General features: G+C 35.2%; 3 protein-coding genes across 4 annotated transcripts; 1 reads left to right on the top strand and 2 right to left on the bottom strand.

Annotated features, from left to right (window-relative positions):
* Positions 1 to 7373: 7373 nt before the first annotated feature.
* Positions 7374 to 9696, bottom strand: LOC127138435 (uncharacterized). The gene is made up of 7 exons (XM_051064887.1): positions 9264 to 9696; positions 8994 to 9035; positions 8647 to 8729; positions 8452 to 8553; positions 8149 to 8363; positions 7968 to 8062; positions 7374 to 7878 (listed from the first exon to the last, which is right to left on the bottom strand). Exons 1-7 carry the CDS (start codon positions 9403 to 9405, stop codon positions 7625 to 7627), a joined length of 933 nt encoding a protein of 310 aa, XP_050920844.1. The 5' UTR covers positions 9406 to 9696; the 3' UTR covers positions 7374 to 7624.
* A 3992-nt stretch (positions 9697 to 13688) lies between these two features.
* On the bottom strand, positions 13689 to 18412 carry LOC127138432 (leucine aminopeptidase 1). Its single transcript, XM_051064884.1, has 10 exons — positions 18125 to 18412; positions 17514 to 17928; positions 17215 to 17409; positions 16884 to 17109; positions 16374 to 16500; positions 15940 to 16035; positions 15221 to 15298; positions 14609 to 14669; positions 14205 to 14392; positions 13689 to 14036 (listed from the first exon to the last, which is right to left on the bottom strand). The coding sequence occupies exons 1-10, from the start codon at positions 18320 to 18322 to the stop codon at positions 13908 to 13910; spliced, it is 1713 nt and encodes a 570-aa protein (XP_050920841.1). The 5' UTR covers positions 18323 to 18412; the 3' UTR covers positions 13689 to 13907.
* Positions 18413 to 18501: 89 nt separating this feature from the next.
* Positions 18502 to 23765, top strand: LOC127138433 (uncharacterized). Of its 2 annotated transcripts, none has more exons than XM_051064885.1 (7): positions 18502 to 18701; positions 19704 to 22073; positions 22161 to 22252; positions 22348 to 22492; positions 22570 to 22726; positions 22815 to 22935; positions 23026 to 23765. In XM_051064885.1, the coding sequence occupies exon 2, from the start codon at positions 20232 to 20234 to the stop codon at positions 21255 to 21257; it is 1026 nt and encodes a 341-aa protein (XP_050920842.1). In that variant the 5' UTR covers positions 18502 to 18701; positions 19704 to 20231; the 3' UTR covers positions 21258 to 22073; positions 22161 to 22252; positions 22348 to 22492; positions 22570 to 22726; positions 22815 to 22935; positions 23026 to 23765. The 2 variants fall into 2 exon arrangements, with proteins under 2 accessions (XP_050920842.1, XP_050920843.1); XM_051064886.1 differs by having other exon boundaries at positions 18502 to 18787.
* The last annotated feature ends 510 nt before the right edge of the window (positions 23766 to 24275 follow it).

Genomic DNA, 24275 nt, shown 5'->3' with positions numbered 1-24275 from the left:
AGACCTCGAAAGTTCACTCAAAATATTTTCTAACTACATCTCGATATTTTGTTGCCCTTCTTCTATATCAGGTTTTCACTTTTTCAGATGTTGGGTAACAACTATTTTTCTCTTCAACTTCATTCTCACTCTCAATGTCAATTTTTTAGCTACTTTATCATCTTTCTCTTCACTTATTATTTTTTTAAACCCTCTTTCTCACTTTCTTGACATTAATATTCTTAAGGAGTCGTCTGACCCTCAATTTATTTATATTGCAACTTGAATTATCTAAAGTAGTTCTTGCATATTTTCTATTTGATCGGATACTTAATTGTTTTTATAGTTATCAGATTTGTGCGTCCAAGTTTCTGACAGAGGCTTCAAAAAATGGTTGGAAGTATCCTAAGAAATTTTCATGGCTTCCGAGAAATCCTACATTTTCTGCATGAATTGAATCAAGGTTTCCTCCAAAACAAAAATATCTCTTGTTTTTTGTTGTTGTTAATGAGATTGCCCTCTTCGATTCCATAATTGCCTTAAATTATTTCTCCATTTGAAATTTGACTCGTCTTCTCAACCTCGATTATATGTGTCATACGGTGAACTGACTTTGGGTGTTTTGCTTTTAATCGCAATGTCACGGATAGCAAGAGTCGCCACCGACTTTTCTTTTATCCAATAAGGAAAGGTGGAAAAGAACAGGAAAGACCTTAATTAGATTTTGGGTTCGGGAGGTACATTATACAAAGGGAAGGTGTTAGCACCCTTTATATCCATGGTTATCCATGGGCTCTTAATTGCTTGATCACTTATGTTTGTCTGGAAAAAGTGGTTGTGAATTGTTTAGAAAATGTTTTGAAAAGAGAATTTAACTTTGTAATGATTCTCGTATGAATGTATACAAAGTGGTTATCTCGTTTAGTTTTGAAAGTTGTTTAGAAAAATATAACTCAGTAATGATTCTAGTATGAATGTATACCAAGTGGTGATTTTCTAGTATTTGTGAAGTGTGAAAAGTATTTTAAATTGTGAGTAAGCAATTAAGAGTTATACCTACCCAAGGTCTTTATGGGCATTTCCAATCCTTATGAGGGTAAAACTGTCCTTACTATTGAGAAGTAGGTAGTTTTATCCTTTGGATGTAAAAGGGTCATCGTAGGGTCATCGATTGGTCATTGAAGGCAACAGTTGTAAGGATACCTTAGCATTCGAAGGGACGATCATCATTTAACCGTAGGCTACACCGAAGGGTCATCGAGGGACAAAATCATATATTCGAAGGCAACATCCGAGGGACTATGATTTATTTTATGATGATGTAATCGAAGGGTCTTTGCTAAGTATATCCCCACATTCGCGGGACATGACCATAATACCGTAAGGCAACAAAGAGAGGTCCAAGATCGCATATTTAAAGGCAAAGTTTTACAATTAATTAGATAGCCGTAATCGATTAAGTAATTAGGTCCACATTAAAATCGACGAAATCAATACATTAAAATCAGCTAGGGAATTTAGGATGAATCTCCACATAAAAATTAAGTAGTTCAGAATCCATCTCCATAAGGGTATCCCACACATAAAGTGGAATACCTAGCCGGCCGTTTCCTCGGGAATATATAAGCCTTTACACAATTCAGCACACGGGTTAGAACATCGAGATAAAGTACAATTGAAAATTGCACCACAACATAAAAACAACAGTCATAAAGTCAGACCAAATGATGCAGAATTATAATAAATCTTAATTAGATAAACATAAGGCAGAACAGAAAAGAAACAAAACAGCCACTGTCCCGTTCGCTCCTGCTTCGCCTAGCGAAGGCTTAGCGAGTGCTCGCTACAGGCTCGCTTAGCGATGTGCTAGCGAGCTGCTACGGGTTTTGAGTTTGATAGCAGCATGATTCCGGCACCCTGAACTTTATGGCATTTAATTACAGGAATAGCATGGACAAACATTCAGGATATTCAGGCATACTTAAATTCACATGTGAAATCAAATTACATATCCGAAAATCATGATGCCTTATGTATGTAGCGATTACCGATTAAAAGCATAAAACAGTAGAGATGCGCAAACCTGTTTGCAATGGAATTGCAGCTTTGGATTGGCAAATCGGGTCGAATTGGGCGGAGGCAACCTTGGTGCGGATGAGCGGCCTTCAGGGTTTCTTTACTCGGAATTCTCTGAGTTGGTCTCCGGGGTTTCTGTCCGTCTTCCTCCGTTTTTCCCTTTTTTCGTGACTGAAGTGTCGGTATTTATAGTGATTGTGGTGACCTAATGGGCTCAGAATGAAGCCCAAAAATTCTGATATATCGCAAGATTCGCTAGACGAGCGTTGTAGCGAAGGGTTCGCTAGGCGAAGGATTTGCTCGCCTAGCGAGCAGGCCATTTGTGACCTAATGGGCTCAGAATGAAGCCCAATAATTCTGGTATTCGCAAGATTCGCTAGGCGAAGGAGTTGCTCGCCTAGCGAGCGAGCTAGTTTGGGCCTTTTTCTGGATTGGGCCTGTTGTGAGCTGGGCTTTTGTTCCTTTAAGGTCAGTGCCTTGCAGAATAAGTTGGAGTGCTTCGAGAAATGTTTTGCAAGATTAATGGGCAAATTTTGGGGTATGACAATATGTTTTGAAGTGGTTATTGTTCCGATAGTTTCCCATATAATTTGCTTCTTTCGCAAGAAATCCTTTGGAGTAGCATTGGTCTTTCATGTGACCACCGCCACAGAGTCACACATAATGTATTCACATTCCAGATGATATAAGGGTTGCCTCCAAAATTGGTTTGAAATTTTTGTTACATGCACTGCACAGAACTTAAACAACAAATATTTTCAACAGTATCTAGTAAAGTAAAATTGTAAAACTGAAAGGATTCATGGCTAAAACAATTAAAAGAAAGTTACAAAACTTACAAAACTTATTGATGATTATAGATGAATCTTCTAATGGTAATATTTGTTTCTCTTTCTCTTTGGTACCAAAATTGTTGACAAAATTAAACAACTGAAATGTTGACCAAATGACTTAAAAAATAAGAGAGGGTGAGTTGTGTTATATGTTTTTTGAAAACTTTTTATAAAAAGGTTGATTTAGCTTGGTCAATTTTAAGAAAGAAGATGAAGTAGAGAATCAAGTGTGGAAGACTAAATACAATAAATTAAAAGAGAAGAGCTAGAAAGAGCACACTAAGATATCATATGTCAGGAGCATGTTTCATAGTCTTTGCTTTATTCATCATTTGCCAAGCTTCGTGAACATCACCTTTCATGCCACCACTATTCAACATTTTACTACATTTAGCATCTTGGATTGTGGATTGTTGATGGCCTGAAATAGAGAGCATCACAACCATGGTGAAATGCTCTTTCGTTGTTGCCTGCAAGGTGTTTGTTAAAATTCCTCAACCAGATTTTTTTTTCATTAAGTAGGGGAGAAGCACAATTTTTCATTGTCATATGGTTTCTACTCATATAGGAGATTTGCATTGTCCTTTCCGTGAGTTCCATTGTTTCCCTGATGGCAAGGATGAGAGCAAGGGTATTTCTCGTATGATGTCTCATCTTAAGACGTTACACTTATGCAGTGACGAACATGAGTCGGGCATGTCATCATCTTGATGGTCTGGTTCGGACTATTCATGGGACATGGGAGGTCGGAAGTCACATTATGAGTATTGTAAAACCATATACAACAAGCTTTAATAACCTTGTTTCAAATGAGAGGATATTATTGGATACAAGGTTGTTAGAGAGAGTTTTCACATTACCTATCTTCACTGTAAATGGCACACCTCTTAAGTTTTGTCTTGCTTTCTCTCAATCATTGAAAGATGTGCTCCTCAAGGTGGTTACTGAACCGGGATCTGTAGGTGCTTGGGTTTAGTTGTTACTTCTCCCTCGTTTCACTTTACAGGTGTTCAAGCCTCAGAATAGGTGGGATTTCAAGTCTAGGAACCAGAAAACCTTGCAACAACATCATATTTTGGAGTGCTTGGCTATTTTGAGGGGTGCAGATTGTCTTGCCAAGTTAGTTAATAGTGTGTTGGGCAGCTCTGAGCAAGATAAGTCAGACCATGAGGGATGTCTTGTTAAGGATAAAGATCAAAGGTGAGCTCTAACATCAATAAATTCCTTCGTAAGGTTGCAGATGGTCGCTTCACACTAGCTGTAAAAGTGTTTGGGTCATCTGGTGTATCCCCTTATAATGCATATACTTTGAAGTCTCTAGAGGCTAAACATCCGTACAAATCACCTCCCTCCATGTCAACCATCTTATTCTCTGAAGTTCCTCTAGTGGTTGAAGTTGATAATATCTTCAAGTGCATTAAGTCATTCCCTAAAGGGACTTCATGTGGTAGAGATGGTTTGAGAGTGCAATAGTTATTGGAGACACTTTGTGGATAAGGCTCTAATGTGTCTAGAGATCTCTTATGTGCAATCACTCTAGTTGTTAACCTATGGCTGGGAGGGAGATGCCCTATGAGTTTGGCAGAGTTTATTGTGGTTGCATCCTTGACACCGCTATTGAAGCCTGATGGTGGGATACGACCAATTATTTTGGGTTCTATTTGGAGACGGTTGGTGTCCAAGGTTGCAATGAAAGAGGTTAGTAAGGATATGGAACGATATCTTAATGACTTCGAATTTAGGGTCGGGGTATCAGATGATGTTGAGGCTATTTTGCACAGTGCCAACAAGCTATTAAGCAAGTAACATGAAGATTTCTCTTTGACTATGCTCACTGTAGATTTCACAAATGCTTTTAACCTGGTAGATCGTTCAGCCATACTGCGAGAGGTGAGAGTGAGATGGCCATCTATTTCCTTGTGAGTTGAGTTTATCTATGGTCAGGAGACAAGGTTATACCTTAGGGATGGTCATATTATGTCGACCACTGGAGTGCAACAAGGTGACCCATTAGGGCCGCTCCTTATTCATCAAATTAGTCACAATTGTAAGCTTCTTCTTCATGCTTGGTATCTTCATGATGGGCCCATCATATGGGATTCATAGGAGGTGGTTAAAGCCTTTGACATCATTCAGGAGTCCGGTCCAAGATTAGGTCTTGAATTGAATATTCTTAAAATTGAGACTTTTTTGCCTTTGTGTGATGGTAGTAAACTCCGTGAGGAGTTGTTTCCTTCGGATATTGGAAGGCAATGTCAGGGATGAAGTTGCTTGGAGGGACTATTAGTCGAGATGAAGGCTTTATCGAGGGGTTACCCATGAAGAGAGCGGACAGGGTTGTTGAGTTAATTCATCTTCTATCGCAACTAAGGGATCCTTAGAGTGGGCTTTTTTTACTTTGTTCTTGCATGGGTATCGTCAAACTCATATTTGGCCTTCGAACTTGTCAACCTAATTATATGGAGAAAGAAACTATTTGGTTTGATAAAGAGTTGTGAATGGTGGTTAAAGAGAGCGTGGTTGATGGAGGTCCTTACTTCGGGATCTTCAATGGAGGGTGGCTTCTTTACCTATTAGATTTGGGGGATTGGGTTTGTACTCGGCAATAGAGGTTGCCTCATACACGTTTGTGGCTTCTAGGGCCCAATCTTGGGCGTTACATGATCATATTTTGAGAGATAGTGGGATATGTGTTATGTACCTTGATTTTGACAGAGCTTTGGATCATCTTAGTGATGTGATTCCAGATTTTGACATTAGCAGTTTTACTAGAAAGGACATTGTCAATCCTAAAGCACAACATGTTTTGGCGAGTGCCCTTTTTAGTAAAAGTGTTTAGGACATGAATGTAAAGTTTGAAATGAGCACAAGACAGAAAACAGATTTTGTTTGTTTGCAAGCAGCACATGCTTAAGATTTTATCCTTGTTATCCCTATTGATGGTCTAGGCCAACTTATGTTCCCGATAGAGTATCGTACCATCCTTAAATACAGCCTTTATGATCCCCTTATTTCCTATTGATGAGGTTTGCCTTGTTTTCCGCAAGGCATGCTTGGATACTTTTGGAGAACATGTCATTCATTATAAGGAGTTTCTGGAATTCAAACACCGACATGACTTTGTTAGGGATGTCTTATTTGATATATTTAGACGTGTCAAGGTATCCGTGAATAAAGAAGCACTTATGAATTTTTTAACTGGCCCGCAGGAGGGTAGGTCGACAATTAAGCTAGCAGATGTTCTAGTATATGAGTGGGTAGGAGGGAAACATGCATGTGTAGACTTGACTGGGATTTTCCCACCTGTGGGATTGAAGATCTGAGATTTTATTGTGGGGCAGACAGCTCTCGAAGCTGCTTTAAGTAAAGTGGCCAAGCATGAGAAAGTATGTTCCGACAATCAACCTGCTTTCATGCCATTTTTCTTTGACACTTTTAGTTTTCTAGCACCATAAGCAATTAATCTTTTACAGAGAATGCAAAGGTTCATGCATAACAATGTTGTGTCTCCGAGGATAATAAATGTAGTTTTTAAGAGAATTGATTTTGTCATCCAAAAAAGGGTAGTGGTTGCCTGCTCATTCTGTATAATCTTGATTATAATAAAATAATCAATAAAAAAATATAAAACGAAACGTATTATTTATGTTAGAGACTAAGATTTATATTCGTTCCGTCTGAAATAACGCAACCTGCTGCAGTCTCCAGAAGATTCTCCTTTAGAGTTTCACTATCAACTTGAACTTTTGTCATATGTTTCTCTTTTAGAGTTTCACTATCAACTTGAACTTTTGTCATATGTTCGGCTTACAACCTCCTTACACCAAATTTCTACTAAGGTTCAACTTGCAACCTTTATATCAATTACAATGTTTCGTGGGAACAAAACTTTTAATTTACAACTACAACGCTATCTAATCAAACACCAAATTACACAACTTTTACTTTAAGTATTCACTACTTAAATCACCTCAGAAAAGGAAAGAATTAGTTTTTAACAATTATAAATATACAATTTATTTTATGAAAATTATTAAAAATACACAATTTAATCTTATTGCAAGAAAAAATATATATCTTTGAGATGAGCTTAAAAAATTTCTATTTTCTTTCTCGTATACTGATCATTGCTTTAAATTTTCTTGTCCCTGTCAATTTTTTTCAAAAACTAACATCATTAATATTTTTCCTTTACAAATCTTATAAATAAAATATTTTTATTTAATGAAATTTCATCCATTTTTCAGTTTTAAAACCATAGTAAAAAAAATACTATTACAATGATTAAAATAAAATGGTCAATGCATGTAAGGTTTGTTAATGTCATTTTAATTGATGTATGGTTAAATCACATAACTTAGAAATGATTCAATAATGATAACCTATAAAATAAGTCATTTCTGTCAATAAAGAAGTCATAAAACTAATCAGAGAATAAAGTTTAGAAGTGCATTTCAGAAAGAAACAGCATGAAGAGCTTAAAAGAAGAAGCAAATTGAAGTCTATTTTTCAATACATGATCCTCAAAAGCATGGAACCAATCTTCATCTTACAAATTTTGTTCATAGTTATTATGTATTACATTTTTCAGAAGTATATACTTCAATACTTGAACCATTAACATGCTGCAAACTCATATAAAACTAGAGAAGAAACTCATTCATGATTGATACGGATGATAAACATAGAGAAAAAAATAAGAGTCGACGAACTCGGATATAGCAAAACATGGAAATTTAGCTATCCTCTTGAACCGGCGATTCTAACATTCTTACCGTGCGAGGGAGCATAAACTCGGCAAATATAGGAAAGTGAGATGACGGATAACATTCATCAATGTTATCATTCACCACTTCACATGAAACGGGAATAAGAGATCTACCTCTGAAAAGGATCCAATCGACGTGAAGATCTTGTGTTTGGCGATCCCAGCAGAGGCAGAGAGCTCGGAAAATTAACTTGAGGTATTCGACAGTTCCTTGTTTGTCACCTAAAAAACCCGATAATAGCACAAGGTCATATCATGCTCGTGCTCATGAAATGGAAATAACAACATTAAAGCATCGAAGCGAGAAGTACCCTTGAATCCGTGATAGGTGCGAATTAAGGAAACGTTTTTCCTTACGCGTGCGCTAGGCCACGCATCCCTCATATCACCAACTACACCATGTTCTCTGCGCTCACCGAAAGTAAACTCGTGATATAAACTTGAGAAATGAATATTGATAAGAACTAGCGATTGGAAGTATGTAGAAACTACCTCGATCTTCCAAGAAGGAAACGTCCGGTAGTTGATTCCTTTTGCGTATTGAATCCACCGCAGTACACAACTGGTAGACTAGGTGGTAAGGATGCAATGTGCTGCCATGTGAGTAAAGCGCTTCGTCTACGGGCGCGAGGACTGATCTCGTCCATGTTTGTATTTACTATCTGAAACGAGAATCCGGGCGGTTCAACTCCTTTCAGTTGAAATGTGTGGACATCTTGTCAAAGAAAATAACCAAAAGATTGTACTACAAAAGCAAATCACAGTTTGAAAACAATTCAAAATCATAAAGGATATAGCCCATGTTGCGATGCAAGGAACTTCGGAACCCCATGAAATGCTTCCGGGCACAGACGGAGATTCCGACAACCAAAAGGTTCCACCTTCTAGAAGCTCTACCTTCATTTAAAAGAAAAAACTGTGAACCGATCTGTTCACCAATCAGTTAAGTAGAAAATTATACGAGATAATACGAAAAATCTTCGCATATACCTTTTCCTTGTCATAGAAGATAGTGCAATGCTCATCAGTAGTATCTTGTGGCCCTTTTCGCGAGACGCCAAACTGATCATAACCTGAGTTTTTTTTAATCAACTTAGACGAATCTGTTTCGAAGCAGATTAATATTTCGCATAAAAAGGGTTTGATAAGAACAAACAATGTCTGAAAACATACTTCCGAAAACACATGAATCTTTTAACCAGAATCAATTCCCTCAAAATCAATTTTTTTCATGGGATAGCCAAACATTTGCACAATCCTAGTAAATGTAATCAATCAAACAATGCAGAGAACAAATTTGAGAAGTATAAAATGAATCCTATCGGAAGTTTGTTTACCTGGCAAACCCTGCTGGAGAAAATCCAATTGAGTTTTCACTCCTGATTCCAGATGAAAATCAAATCAAAAGAAAGGGATAAATAAACTGAATCAAAATAATCATGAAAACCAAATCAAATCAAAAGATCAACAAAGCAACCATTTTTAGTAATGGAACATTGAAGGGTTCATGAAGAAGGATCCAGAACTAAGAAAACAGAAAAAAGAAACGATTTTTATAAAACCCAGATGGAAAAAAAAGATGGGTAGTAGTGAGAAAGAACAAGAACCTTGTTGGGTACAGAGGATGATGGGGGAGTAACTGGTAATAACACTTATGCATATGTCTCTTCTTTTGTCCCATGAATTAGGACTATCTTGTGGCTCATCATCATGAAGATTGAAGGTCATAACAGTCAAAGATACACTCATTTTTGTTGCTCCAAAATAGAGTAAAGAATCTTTCTCTTTCTAGTTCATAGCGAATGGAATGAAAACTGGAACAGGTTGTTTATGATGTTTTGTTATTATTGTGATTCATGGAAGAAGGGATTTTGGTTTTTTTATTTGTTATTTATTAGTATTATTCTCTTGATTGGTGTGTGAGTGTGAAAGAGGAGAGAGAGTTTGATTGAGTGTTTTTGCAATAAATCTAAGTTTTAGTGAAGTCATAGGAACAAGAACCATTTTTCCTTGTCATGTTTTCCTTAACTTTTTCGAGGGATTCAAATCTTCATTTTACTACCGGATTTTGCGTTAATTAAACACAACCTTGTCTTTAATTAAGGGGTTTGATTTACTCATGTTAATATTATTTTCTCATTCCCATAATCAATAATCCATTTGCAAAAAAGTGTTTCAAAATGATGATTCACTTTAATTTATAATATAATATTAATTCAATTTTTTAATTGTATTTTTAATTAAATATTACTTTTATCATTTTAAATATTTAATAATAAGTATTTTAATAAAAATATTATTATTTTTCTTTCGTTTATATATATATATATATATATATATATATATATATATATATATATGGGAAATGATGAACTACATCACTTAATATGAAATGGAAGAAATATAATACATGATGATAATGATATTCGCAATATTTATTTAGTTAGCTTAATTATTTTTGAAATTATTTAATTTAATTTAAGATTTTACTTTTCATCTTTTATCTAATAAAGATTATTTGTTAGTCCTTCAAAACTATTTTGTTAGTTAATTTGATCATTTTTTAAATTTTTTGCCAAAACAGTGTTAAATTGGACTGTGGCATTCCATTTGGTAAAATTGAACAAAGGGAGTTAGCAAATCCAATTTAAACATGTATTCTTTTTTATTCTAAAACATTTATAAGTTTGCATTATTTTGCATTTACAGAGTTCTCAATTTATATGATAATAAATAGGTTGAACTAGTTCGTCCATTTTCTAATAGATAAGACGACCTGCGTAGTATCTTAACTAGCTCACTTCATATTTTTAGAAAATGCTAAGCCTTGGAGACAAGAATCAATTTCAATATGGCAAACCATCCGCAAATTGATGGTCAAACAAAAAGGACAATTCAGACGAGAGAAGATATGCTACGAGCTTAAATCTTGGAAAATGGAGGAAATTGAAACTAACATTTACCGATAATTAAATTTCATACAACAACAAACAACATTCTAGTATTTGGATAGTACTATATGAAGCCTTATACGGTAGGAAGTTCAAAACGCCTTTTGAAGGTTACTCTTAAGTTAAGAGTAAGAGGATTATTTAAAACGAATAAGTTAAGCCTTTGATACACATGACCCTTCCAAGTCATAAATTGAGTAGGAGCGGTGGCATATGAGTTTGCATTTAGATTCTACAATCACAATTTTCGGTTTAATGTACAACAAGACAAAATCGAAGTTTCAATTCTAACAAAACCTACACCTTTACAATAAAGTCGCGAACAAAAGAAATGCTAATGGCATGCAATTCTAAAAAGTAATAAAAAACAACATAATCATGCAATGACTACGAAATTAAAAAGGAGACAAAGAGAAGAGAGTACACTGGGATGTATACTAGTTCGGCGTGTTCGTCCTTGCTTTGCCCTTACTCTAGTCTCTAATGGTTACCCATTGAAAAAAATGGTCTTTGAATAATATTTGTGGCAAAATTACAAGAGTAATATCCAAATTAACGCTGGAAATATAAAAAAGTTATTTCTGGATCTTTGACTTGTATACATTCTACGAACTGAACTCTTTGTGAAATCTTCACAAGAAATCGCCTCTAATCTTCTCGCCCCAACAACCTGCTCTTAAGTCTCTGTTTTGCGGAAATCTTTACTTGATCTCATCGGTATATTGAGTATTGATCTGTTCGAAGATTGAGAAGAGCCCCCACCTTGTCTGTAGGCTTTCACTGAGAACTACCAAGATGATCTTGGAGAGAAAAACCTATTTTTTTCACTAGAATTGTCAAAAGACACAACACCTTACGAACCTCTGAAATCTTAACCAAATATTCAACGAAATGTTAAATTCAAAAAAGAATCTTCTCAACAATCACTAATCTCCGAAAATGAGATTCATATTCATACAACAATAGAGAAAGAAGACGAAAGAAATCATTTGCAAGTGTTCACAAAAGCTTCAAAACTCTTTTGAAAATATGAAAGAACGAGTGGTTTGTGAGTTCTCAAATCAATATTGGAGGTGTATATTTTCTAACATTGTGAAAGCTTTGAGAGAAAACGATTTCTATAAGGGATGATGATCTACCACAAAAATGAGTGAAAATGATATTTGATTCGAATCACAAGTAAAAAGTATGATTTGAGTCAAAGATCAAAGTGATTTGAATCAAGATCATGAACATATGAGAAACCCACATGTATAACTTTAGTCATGATTTGAGTCATGATTCAAGTAATGAAAATGTATGATTTGAATCAAATGTGACACTGGCAAAACATGGAAATGTAGTTCTTCATGATTCGAGTCAAGTGTAAGCCATGATTTGAATCAAAAGGTGTTATGATTTGAATCAAGTACAAGTTACGATTCGAATCATGACATCTTCCAACATTTTTTGCAGTCTTTGTTTCATTTGATTCGATTTACGTGGTGTGTGATTTAAATCACACACCTAGAATCTCATTTTTTTTGGCAATTTCAAAGATGTTTTGAGATTATACCAATGTTATAACTTGAACCAATCTCAAATATAATTCTTGATCAAAAAAAAAACTCGACATTTTGAATTAAAGCATATTTCTTACACTATAATCAAACACTTTGATTTATGCATGCTAAAAATATAGATCTAAAACCCGATCCATAAATGTGTAATTGAAAAGGACACTAAATGACATAACATTAAAAACCAAAAACTGACAGACAACAAAATTATAACCATTAAGATAGCAGAGACATGCAACTTTAATGATCCCTTAAGTTATTAGAATATAATTCATCATAAAATTTATTAGAATATGATTATAAGTAGGTAATGCATGATTCACGATGAATTAATTCATGAGAAATTTCATGAGTGAAGGGTATGACCCATTGATTATGAGTAACTTGTGTGGTAAGATAGACATATGTGTAATTAGAAAATTCTCTTAAGTATCTTTGTATTAGGAAATATGTAATTACAATAATAATCACACTAAGATTGAGTTTGTTTGAGTTTGAACATCATTGTGTGATACATCCTTGTGGTGTGTGAATTTATGAAGTGATGACTTCATGGAGAGCATATATGGAAGTGACTAATTTGGATGGTATAATTAGGTGTTCACTTGAATAAGCACGAAAATCATGCTTATCCAAGTGTGATGTTCATTAATTGGAAAGGGAAAGCGAAAGATTATTTAAAGACGAAATGTGATGTTCATTAAGATTTAGATATTTCAAATGTGTACTCGTATTATCATGGTGTACTAAGACTTTATTGTCTTTTTGTTGGTTGTTTTGTAATCGAATCTATTTGAATGTATTCAAAACCAATATTCAATGCCTCAAGAAAGCATTATAAACAACTAAAAAAAATTAAAACAATCTATCTTTTCTTTCCTCGCATACTTTTCTGCTCCTCTCGTTCCTTCTCCTTATCTTTTCATCTCATAGTCGTCACAATTCATCTTTGTCTGTCCTGTTAGACAGTGTTTGTCCCGCCACACAGTTCTCACGGTTGCAGACTCTGCGGTTACGTCAAAAAACTTTGGATATTTCGTGATAAAGCTCATTTCTTTACACACGTTCTCTAATTGGAGAACGTTTCTGCATGTGATTTCAATTGAATTCAAGTGAGGATAATAAATGTGGATGCTCTTACACTCTTTAACTCGCTCTTGGTGATGTCTATCTGACAAATGCCCGATAGTATAGTAGCTTTGATCACCACTTTTATATATTTAGAATCCACACTCCAATAAATTGCAGTTAGGATAACTCAAATTTCGTCTAGCCAGTCACCTCACATCTTCAGTAACACCTAACGTCAATTATTAATAATGTTAATTGAAATGCTGGTGTGTGTGGAAAACACATTAAAAGTGTCACATCTCCTTTGGCCATCACTAGTTCAAACAGTTGGAACGCAGCACTCGTTAACAAGCACATTGGTCGAAACTTCTTTTTCTTTTCTTTTTTTCTTCTAAATAGACACTTGACACACCATAAAACTACTAGTCCTACGTAAGATGACACAAAAATATAAACAAAACAATTAGATGCTTCATTGAATTACTAGCAAAACATTAAAATTCAGTTTTTTTTTTAATACACTGGAATATACCTCAGCTTGCCACCTTTTCCATCCCCCATCAAACAACTTATTCATACAAGCAAACAACCCCAGGAAAAACATAACACCATTTTTATCTTATCTTATACGTCATCATGCCAACCATATTTGAAACATTTCAGTTTTCAGTTAAGAAGCATTTTTTAAAACCCATTCCACTAGAGTAGCAACGCCAAATCCTGTTGCTGTGCGCTTCTTGTCATTCCACACAGGACCAGCCATGTCAATATGCAACCATTCAACCTTTTCATCAACAAACTGCAACACCAAAATTGTTTCAGATTACAACTCTTCAACTTACAGTTTCATACAATCACTTCAAAAAATCAGGAGCTAGAAATGCTATCACCGCTCCAGGATACACAACTGCCCAATCATCTTGACAAGAGAGATTCAAACAAATCTATATCATTATTAAGCACATACCTGTTTCAGGAAAAGAGCAGCAGCAATAGAACCACCTGGTCTTCCACCAGTGTTTAACATATCAGCCACTCCTGATTTCATTGTTTCCCAGTAGCTTTCTTCTAATGGCAGCCTCCAAAATTTCTCTCCACTCACTTCAGAAGCTTCCAAAACTTCTTTTACCAACTCATCACTAGGCGAAAACACACCTTCAAAATAATAATTTGCAGTAATAATTAGACATTATTTGACGGTTTTATCCTCCCCCAAGTTTAGCTCTACTATTTCCTCCAAAATCCTAAAACTTAAGGAGCTTATCGTACCAACTAAAATAGACTTTTTTCTGATTTTTACAAGTAAATTTTGGTATATGGTAATAAGAGAAGATTGAATCCGTAAACAACATAATAGTTTTATATCTTTACCTGCGATTGAGGGCCCAAGAGCAACTACGCACGCCCCTGTTAAGGTTGCCAAATCAACAATCTGAAGAAGAGTTGGTCTGCCAGTTAGCACTATTCTAAAACCAAACCATACACCTAAAAATTAAGTTAAGCTTGTCTAGATGGATTACTAGAAAACAGAAAGCAGATGAGAAGTTTGTAAAAACAAAAAAGGCCAAACTCAGCACTATATATTTCAGCAAATCTTGGTAGAAAGAAACAGAATTAGATTCTTTTAAACAATGAGAATGGTAGATATTATGGAGATATGCTGGCAACACCCTCTTTATGATTAATTCATTTTTTTGAAAAGTTAATAATTTAGTTGCCTTGTAAATTGACCACTTTCTCAAAAAGATTCAACATTTCGGAGAATGAACCAATCACAAAGAGTGTACTCAACTCCAGAGTATGTAAATATGAGTGTTCTACTAGAATTTCTCTTTCGTTGCATAATTGAAAAAATTCACCAAATCTATTATGTGAAACATTATATGTGAAGCAACTGTATTGGGAAGGCAACCAATATATGTTATAATTTATAGGAATGCTTGCATGACGCAGAAAGAAAAATGCAAATGCCATGCTTCATACCTTTTCAACACCTTGGTTACAAGCATAAACCAGAGCATCTGCTAGGGTAAGTCTTCCCTCAGCATCAGTGTTGTTAACCTACATACAAAATTAAACCAATGTAAAATTTCTAGTACATCATATAAAATGTTAGTGCTTAAAAATCAAGGTCAACTACGACACAGGTTATATTACATTGCTGATAGTTCACATAAGCTGAAACTTCAATAATCTTCAATTGCAACGTATTTGTATGCATATATTTATCAGTACCAGGTTTAACTACAATAAATTTGTAGTTTTAGTACTGATACACTGAAAATGATAATCAAGAGTTACATCCCAAAACATCATAAATGACTATAGAGAAACTTTCTTCAACTGGAAATAACTGATGCATTTCAGAGTCAATTAGTCATTCGATTGTTTAAATAAAATATTCAAAGAAGCAACAATGACAAGCCAGTTGGACCTTACAATACAACAACGACAACAACCAAGTTTTATCCCACTAAGTGGTCAGCTACATGGATCAAATTATGCCATAATGTTATATAAAAGACCAAGTTTCTATCCTATATACATATTAAAAGGTTGGAAAGATTGCAATGTAATGGTTGAAACAAAAACAAAAACTCATCAAATACTATGTGTCAATACCACATAGCCACATACTACTTAATAATATAAGTTGAGCTTATTTTACTTTATTAAAACACAAATACGTAGTAAACCCTCACCTCAATAGTCTTTCCATTTGAAGCCGTGAGAATGTCACCGGGCCTCATACCTGTTCCGCTGATCATATTCTCACAAGCTGCAACTATAAAATGAACCTGCACATGCAAGACTTATATTACACCATAAAACATAACACAATATATCTACTATGTATTTCAAACAAATCATTTCAAAGGAAAGTAGCCACCACAAAGTAAAATGAAACTTCATACTCAGCTCAGCTGCTCTATTATGAAAAAAGGCCAAATGAAATAAGAAACCTCAATCAGTTTTATCTATGCAAACCCAAGATTAAGGATATTCCATACTACATCACCTAATAATACCTAAGCAAAGTCTTAACATAAAATTGAAAAAAAAAATCAAAGGACCACAGATATTATACACAAAAAAGGGAAGTCGTGACCAGTGACCAGTGACTTCAGTGACTAACCTCCACTCCCAGAGGTTTGATTTGACCAAGTGCTTTTGCTGCGCCAAAAACTGCAGCTGAACCACCCATATCAAATTTCATGAGTTCAACTGAACATCCAGGTCCGGTCTTGATGTTGTAGCCCCCACTAATGACATGCAGATAACATTTAAAAAAACAGTAAGAAAAAAAATCTATTAAGTTGCTATCAAACAATAAAAGCGAATGAGAAGGGTAAAAAATTCATGGACTCCTCACTTTTCAAAAGAGTTAAAACACATGTATTTTACACAAATAATTAGTATGCCTTTGTGGCAAATTAGCAATCCATGTAGAAAGGATACATTGAAACAATCTACTTAGGAGCAATGCATGTAAATATTTATCAACCGTAAAAATCATAAAACTTCATAACTCAATGTTTAAGTACCATAATCAAAACCATGGATAATGCAAAAGGGAAATCCCAATTTAGATTGATCACTATCCTATCGAGTTGTAGGTTAAAAAAAACATGGCTTAGTGAGTTACCTGTCAAAAGTCAAACCTTTTCCAACCAAAGCCAGCTTGACATTGACAGGACCACTTGGAGGTTTGTAACAAAGATGGATAAAATGAGGAGGATTTGCCGAGGCTGCAGCAACACCCAGATAGGACCCCATTTTTAATTCCTTACATTGTTCAGCGTCTAATATTTTAGCGGTGAAAACGTCACTGTAGGTGGAAGCAACCTTAGATGCTTCTTCTGCCAACACCGCTGGAAAAAAAAAACAGTACCAAGTACAGATCAAGTTTTAGAGAAGCACATATACACATACATATATTTATACATGTAAAATACAATTTAAAGTGGCATATGAACCTGGAGTGAGAACATTAGCAGGAGAGTTTACAAGCTCCCTTCCAAAAATTATTCCAGAAGAAACATCTTCAGCATACTTGAGCTTTTTTTCCAATTCAGGTCCAGTTCCAAGACCAATAATGTCGATGGATCTAAGTGCTGATTTCTTTGATTCTGACCTGTATCTATGATCTTCAAATAATCCCAATACAGCTCCTAGCACAATTCAAGCCCACGCATCAAATGCAACAATAAAAAAACCAAGCCAACATTCACAAACACACATACTACTATACAATCATAATCATAAAAATCATTACCAGATGCAATTGCAAAGGCAGTACTAAGCTTCGATTGTGAAGAAAGTCCTTCAGAAGAAGCAAGAACAATGGCAACATTGCTAGCCTGGGCAGACTTAGCAGCGGCGACAACAGCCTCACCGAAACCCTTGAACAGTGCAGTAGTGGAAGGTGACTGTCCAAGACCAATCAAACCAACCCTCTTTGATCCAAGTCCTTTAATTCTAAGAACAGTCGATTGACCAACTTTACCAGAGAAATCCTCTTCAGAAGAGGCCTCAGCTAATAGACCATTCAACTTAGAGTCAATCTTGCTCAAGATCAGATTCTCAAATCTTGATTTTGAATCTCTCGTTAGGTCTTTCTCCGTAACACCCACTGCCAGTATATCTCCTTTCCATTCCGTCACATCAATGTCCGTGGCAGAAAAAGAGATCTTTCAGGAATTTTCACAAACATAAAAAAGGCATTCTCAGCATCACATAAATAAAACACATACTCAATTAAAATCGTTCCAAATCCAATCAGGCACAATAATCAACTTCAAAACAGCAAGAGAAATGAAAATTGAAAACATAAAATCAACAGATTAACGAATAATGGCATGGTTAACGAGGGCGAAGAAAATTGACCTTAGGGGTTTCGATGTTGGCGGGGTGAGTGAGGCCAAGGGTGGTGGCGCGTGCGAGAGTGTGCGACATGAGCTTCCTCGTTGAATGATAACGCTTGGGAAACGAAACAGAGTGAATGTGCGAAGTGAATTTAGAGAGAAACAGAGAAGAAGAAGGTTTTGAGAAAGAAACGACAATGGAAGTCGCTAGGGTAGCCATTTGAGTGTGGGAGAGTCTATCTTATTTATAATGAACCATCACATCTTATTCATCCAAAAGTTAATCAGCTATCGACCCTTCAAAAAAAATTTAATGCATGCAATTACTGTCCAATCCCTTTTTCAAAGTTACACTAACTATTGGATATTACGATAATTAGCTAATGGCTAACAATTTATTCAAAGAGACCTCTAACTTGATACAAAGTATCGATATAAAATTGGTTATTAAAGATCAATGAAATTTTGTGCCTTCCTCCAAAATCATATCACACGCTTTTCCATTTTCTCCTTTCCCATCTCTAGCAACTTCATTTGTCTCAGATTCATTTTCAAGTCTCTTTACTTCTTTCTTTGAGTTGCCCCGTCCAACTGTCTTGGTTATTTCTCATCTATCATCTTCTGTATCTATTTTTCATGTTTCTATTTGTCTTGACGATTCGCTGGTTTCGTGTCGACACTCTTGGTTATTTCTCATCTTTAAACTTGTGCATCTATGTTTCCGACGAGCTGCTCGTGTCGATAAAATATTTTTCATTTCTATTAACACGTTTTTATGTTATTTCTAAAATTTCAGTGTTTTTTATGTTGTCGAACACTTTGTTGTTTGTCTTCATTGCCATTATTTATGAACATTTTGTTTTTTGTATTGACTGGATATCAATAAGATATGCATTTGTTATCTTAACACTTTCATGTTGTAGTTTGTATTTTGCATTGTCATTGGCTTTACTGAATGTCAACAACTTTTATGTTATCTGAAGCAAGTTATATTCAGAGCTATGGATTTGTTTATTTCTTCAAAGTTGATGCCATCATTTTTCGGATTACAAGTTTTTCTTTGCATTGCCATTGCCTTTACTGAATGTGAAAAATTATTTTCGGATTACAAAGTTGACTCATGTATTGTTGATTGTCACTGGTTTTACCATTTTCCTGCTGAGTTATGGGAAGATTATATGTAGAGTTACAGATTTATTTTTCTCTTCAAAGTTTATTCCATCATTTTCCTACTGCAAGTTTTTCTTTGTTTTGTCATTGACTTTACCATTTATTGTAATGGATTTCATGTAGCATTTAACTTTGCTCTATCATTGACTTTACTGAATATCACAAATTATTTTAGCATAACAAAGTTGATTCATGTAATGTTGTTTGTCTTATTTGAAGCAACTTATATGCAGAGTTACAAATTTATGCTTCTCTTCAAAGTTGATGCCATCATTTTCCTGATGCAAGTTTTTCTTTGTTTTGTCGTTGGCTTTACCATATACTGTTATGGATTTTATGTTGCATTTTACTTTGCTTTATCATTGGTCTTAGTTGTATCCATGTTTCTGTGTAAGCTATCTTCATATGCTGATTTTAATTATTTTTTCCAGACTTACAACCAACCATGTCAAGACCACATATTCTCTGATAGAGATATGGATGACGAGGTGGGCCTTAACTATGGACCTAGGGGCTATACTAGAAGAAGGGGTCAAGGAGTAAAAGAATAGAGGCAATAATTATAGGAGTTTGTTACTATAATTATGGGAGTTGATTATAATAATTATAGGAGTTTGTTACGATAAAATAGGGAAGAGAATAATCAACTAAGTTTGTGTCTATAAAATAGGAAAGGAAGGGAGGGAAGTAGGTATCTAATTATTCTATTAGGGTTAAGGATCACCATCTTGGTGAGGGAAGCACTGTGTGCTTAGGGGCTGATAGATATTCTCTATCAGTTTGTTATTTTCTTCATTGATATTTCTATCTAATTGTTCATCCGCAATAATACAATTACGGCATTCTTTCACTATTCTATTCATAAATTCATTGTCACTCACATATTCATATAAGAATCCATCAATTGGTCCGACCTACCGGATCCAAAAAAAAAAAAAACCTACCAACATAGGTTGTAGATGCCAAGGCAACCTAAGATGGGAGACCGGGTTGAAGCTTTGGAGAAACAGATGAAGAATGTAACAACGACTCTGCAGGAGTTGGCTCTGCAGATGCAACAACAGAGTGTGCTATTAACTGAATTAAGCAAACAGACTGGTAAGAGAACACTGGAAGCAGAGCCATCTGTGGGTGATTTGTCACAGAGCGAATCACGTCTTGCTGGGAAGAAGGTGAAACTTCCTTTGTTCGAAGGGGGTGATCCGGTGGCGTGGATCACACGAGCTGAAATTTATTTCGATGTTCAGAATACATCGGATGCGATGCGGGTGAAATTGGCTCGACTGAGCATGGAGGGTGCAACAATCCATTGGTTCAACTTACTCATGGAAACAGAGGATGATCTGTCCTGGGAGAAATTGAAGAAATCGTTGATCGCGCGTTACGGCGGTCGTCGATTAGAAAATCCATTTGAGGAGTTATCCACCTTGCGTCAAACTGGCAACATGGAAGAATATGTTGAGGCGTTTGAGTTACTGTCATCACAAGTGGAGAGATTGCCGGAGGAGCAATATTTAGGTTATTTCATGAGTGGATTGAAACCTCCAATTAGAAGGCGTGTTCGCACTCTGAATCCTGTGACACGGATGCAGATAATGCGAAGTGCTAAAGATGTAGAGAATGAATTGAATGAGGAAGACGAAGACGGAGAAAGAAGTTACAGGAAGAAGCAAGAAGAACTTCCTAAAGAACTGGAGGTTGTTGGTACTGATGACATCTATCCTGACAAGGTGTTGGGTACCAGGCTGACAGTACAGGCAGGTGTGACTGTTCCGCAGAGTCTCATTCAATGGAAGAATAAGTCTTTGGATGATGTGACTTGGGAAGATGATGCTTATCTGAGGGGACAATTTCCTGAACTTAGCCTTGAGGACAAGGCTGGTTTTAAGGAGGGAGGTGTTGATAGAGATATGGATGACGAGGCGGGCCTTAACTATGGACCTAGGGGCTATACTAGAAGAAGGGGTCAAGGAGTAAAAGAATAGAGACAATAATTATAGGAGTTTGTTACTATAATTATGGGAGTTGATTATAATAATTATAGGAGTTTGTTACGATAAAATAGGGAAGAGAATAATCAACTAAGTTTGTGTCTATAAAATAGGAAAGGAAGAGAGGGAAATAGGTATCTAATTATTCTATTAGGGTTAAGGATCACCATCTTGGTGAGGGAAACACTGTGTGCTTAGGGGCTGATAGATATTCTCTATCAGTTTGTTATTTTCTTCATTGCTATTTCTATCTAATTGTTCATCCGCAATAATACAATTACGGCATTCTTTCACTATTCTATTCATAAATTCATTGTCACTCACATATACGGCATTCTTTCACTTTCAAAGTCTGCCCAAACAAGCTGAAAGTTGTATTCAACGGAGGAACCATTGTTTCTAAAATGCCAATACCCACAATACCGCCACACTAATTCAAGTTTAAGGCTATTAATGATTTTCTTAGTGGAAAATTCACCACTGATCTCTTATATGGTGACCTTTGTTTTTTGTTTATAGTATCGTATGTTTTTAACTTCACTTCAACGTTAATATTACTTTGTAACTGTTTTTCATTTTCGTATTCTTTAGACGTTGCAGGTGTTCTACAAGATGTTGTCAAAACACAAATGGGTGGTGGTGGTAAGAAATCTTATGTCAATATTACTCTACGTGATGAAGCTGAAAATGTTATTGAGGTCGTATTATGGGAAGATTACGCTAAACAATTCATGAGCTATAACAACTCCAACAACTCTCCTGATCTAACACTACTTATTTTAACACATGCATGGTGTAAGCAAAATCAAGGTTAGCCATCTTTTTCTAAAAACAACTCTGACTTTGGCATTACTTTTGGTTATAATATGTAACTTATATTCTGTATATGAGGTGCAGCTTCTGGATTGCCTAGCCTATCAAACGCATGAAAAGGCTCGAGACTTCATATTAACTTAGACCGTCCACATATGCACGCTTTTAAAATCTGAGTAAGATATTTTGGCAAACACTTTGCACTATAGGCATATTGAACTACTATGTAGTATACTTCCATGTCCTTCATGTAATTTACATTTGCATATAGGTACATGGTAGCATCAACCCAATCATCAATTACATTATTTTCTTCTCTCACTCAAGCATCGCAATCATTTGTACAATCTAGCAACAAGAGATGGACTAACCCGAACGAGGTCAAGAGTATCTATCAAATTAATGACACCGGAAAGGTTTGTCGTTGTTTTTGTAATTACAAAGTTTATGGAAGTATTCATATAATTAATGACAAACTAAGATATGAAATTAGGATTATTTTGCCACAACCATCGGCACAACTAAACGATTTAAGGCCTCCAAGTTTGATGGTATTTTAAGTCTTGCCCGGATTGCAAGACATCAAACAAGTCTTATGGAAACAAGTTCGAATGTGTCTGCGGAGTTAAAGATGTTGAACCTATTACAAAGTAAGATTTCAATGTACTATTACTAAGTTATAATATTTTCTATTCCTACTGCTTTGCTTACATGTACCACTATATATTCATGTGTTAGATACAAAATAGAAATCGAAGTCGAGTTCGATAATCACGTTGGATGTTTTGTGTTTTGGGATAAAGATTATATCCCATACATTAATATGACTGCTAGGGAATTGAGACAACCCATGGAGGAGGTAATTAAATGTGCAATAACTACTCATTATTTTTTAAGTTATTATCTAAATTCAATTATGGTTGACTAACTATGTTGATTTTTTATCTAGGCTGGAGAGGACAACCCCAAAATATATCCAATACACCTAGACAAGCTTCTGAACAAAAACTTGGCATTTAGAATCAAATATCAATCTTTGTATGGCCAATTCTCTATTGTCACAATCCTTAATGAGCATGGTGTTTACCGAACCTTATATGATTTACTTCATCCAAATGAGGTACAAAGCATTAAACTGAGGATGATTTTCTTTTTATTTTACTCATATTTCTATATTGTCTTTTGAAGATTCTGCCAACTTTAATTTTGCTCAATTTGTTTACTCTAATGTGAACAACATACTTCAAAGGCTGCCTTTTTGGTTGTGGACAAAGATGTTGGACTGGACATTGATCATGAACCTATTGTGAGACAACTTTTTGAACCTATTGCATATGGGGAGATATTCATTCATAATAACAATTTAAAGTTGTGATTTGTAAGCAAGCGAAACACTTGAGCTATCTTGATCTGTACTCCCACAAGCATCTGCCAAAATTAATTGTAGTCCTCCGAATTGCTCTAGCAACACTCCTGCTAAGAGGGTTGTTGTCCCAATTTCTCTGGATGATATTTTCAAAGATGAAGTCGTTACTCCAAAGCAATCTTCAACTAAGGTTAAGCACATCAAGAAGGAGTGATAATATAAGGTTGGGGTCACTTATTACAAATTTTATATGTTTTGTTGACATCATTGTTGTAATGCTGAATGTCATCCTCTAAGAGCTATGTGTCATTTTTTAGTTGACAAACAAACCACTTCATGTTTCTATCAAATTTTAGGTATTTCTTTTGATCATCTAACTGTTATAACTGACAAACAAACAACTTTTATGTTTTTGAATATTAACATATGTTGAATCTGCATTTTAGAAATCAACAGTTAGAGAAGGATTTGAAATTTTAACAAGAGAAATGCATGTAAAACGTCCATCTTTGACTCTACGATGGAGTGAGTATATTTCAAATGTTCATTATACATTGTATAATTTAACTGTGGATGTTTGCATTTACGAATCAGACTAGGTTCATATGATTTTTAATGCATTGTCACTATTCTTATAGGATAATTGGTTGCTTCTACATTACAACTATAATAAATCTGTGTTAATTTCTAATATCTTTATATCTACCATAATGTATCATTACATAATAGTTGCTTTGAAAAGTTTCAAATCTCAAATCATTAGAAATGTTTGACCTGTCATAGCAGGGGTGCTATCAACCCTAATACTTCTTCCTTCCATTAAAGAGGTTTTA

Source organism: Lathyrus oleraceus, chromosome 4 (assembly GCF_024323335.1).
Source record: "Lathyrus oleraceus cultivar Zhongwan6 chromosome 4, CAAS_Psat_ZW6_1.0, whole genome shotgun sequence".
Lineage (NCBI taxonomy): Eukaryota > Viridiplantae > Streptophyta > Magnoliopsida > Fabales > Fabaceae > Lathyrus > Lathyrus oleraceus.
Note: the sequence above shows the minus strand (reverse complement) of the source record. Positions and strands in the feature narration are given on the sequence as shown.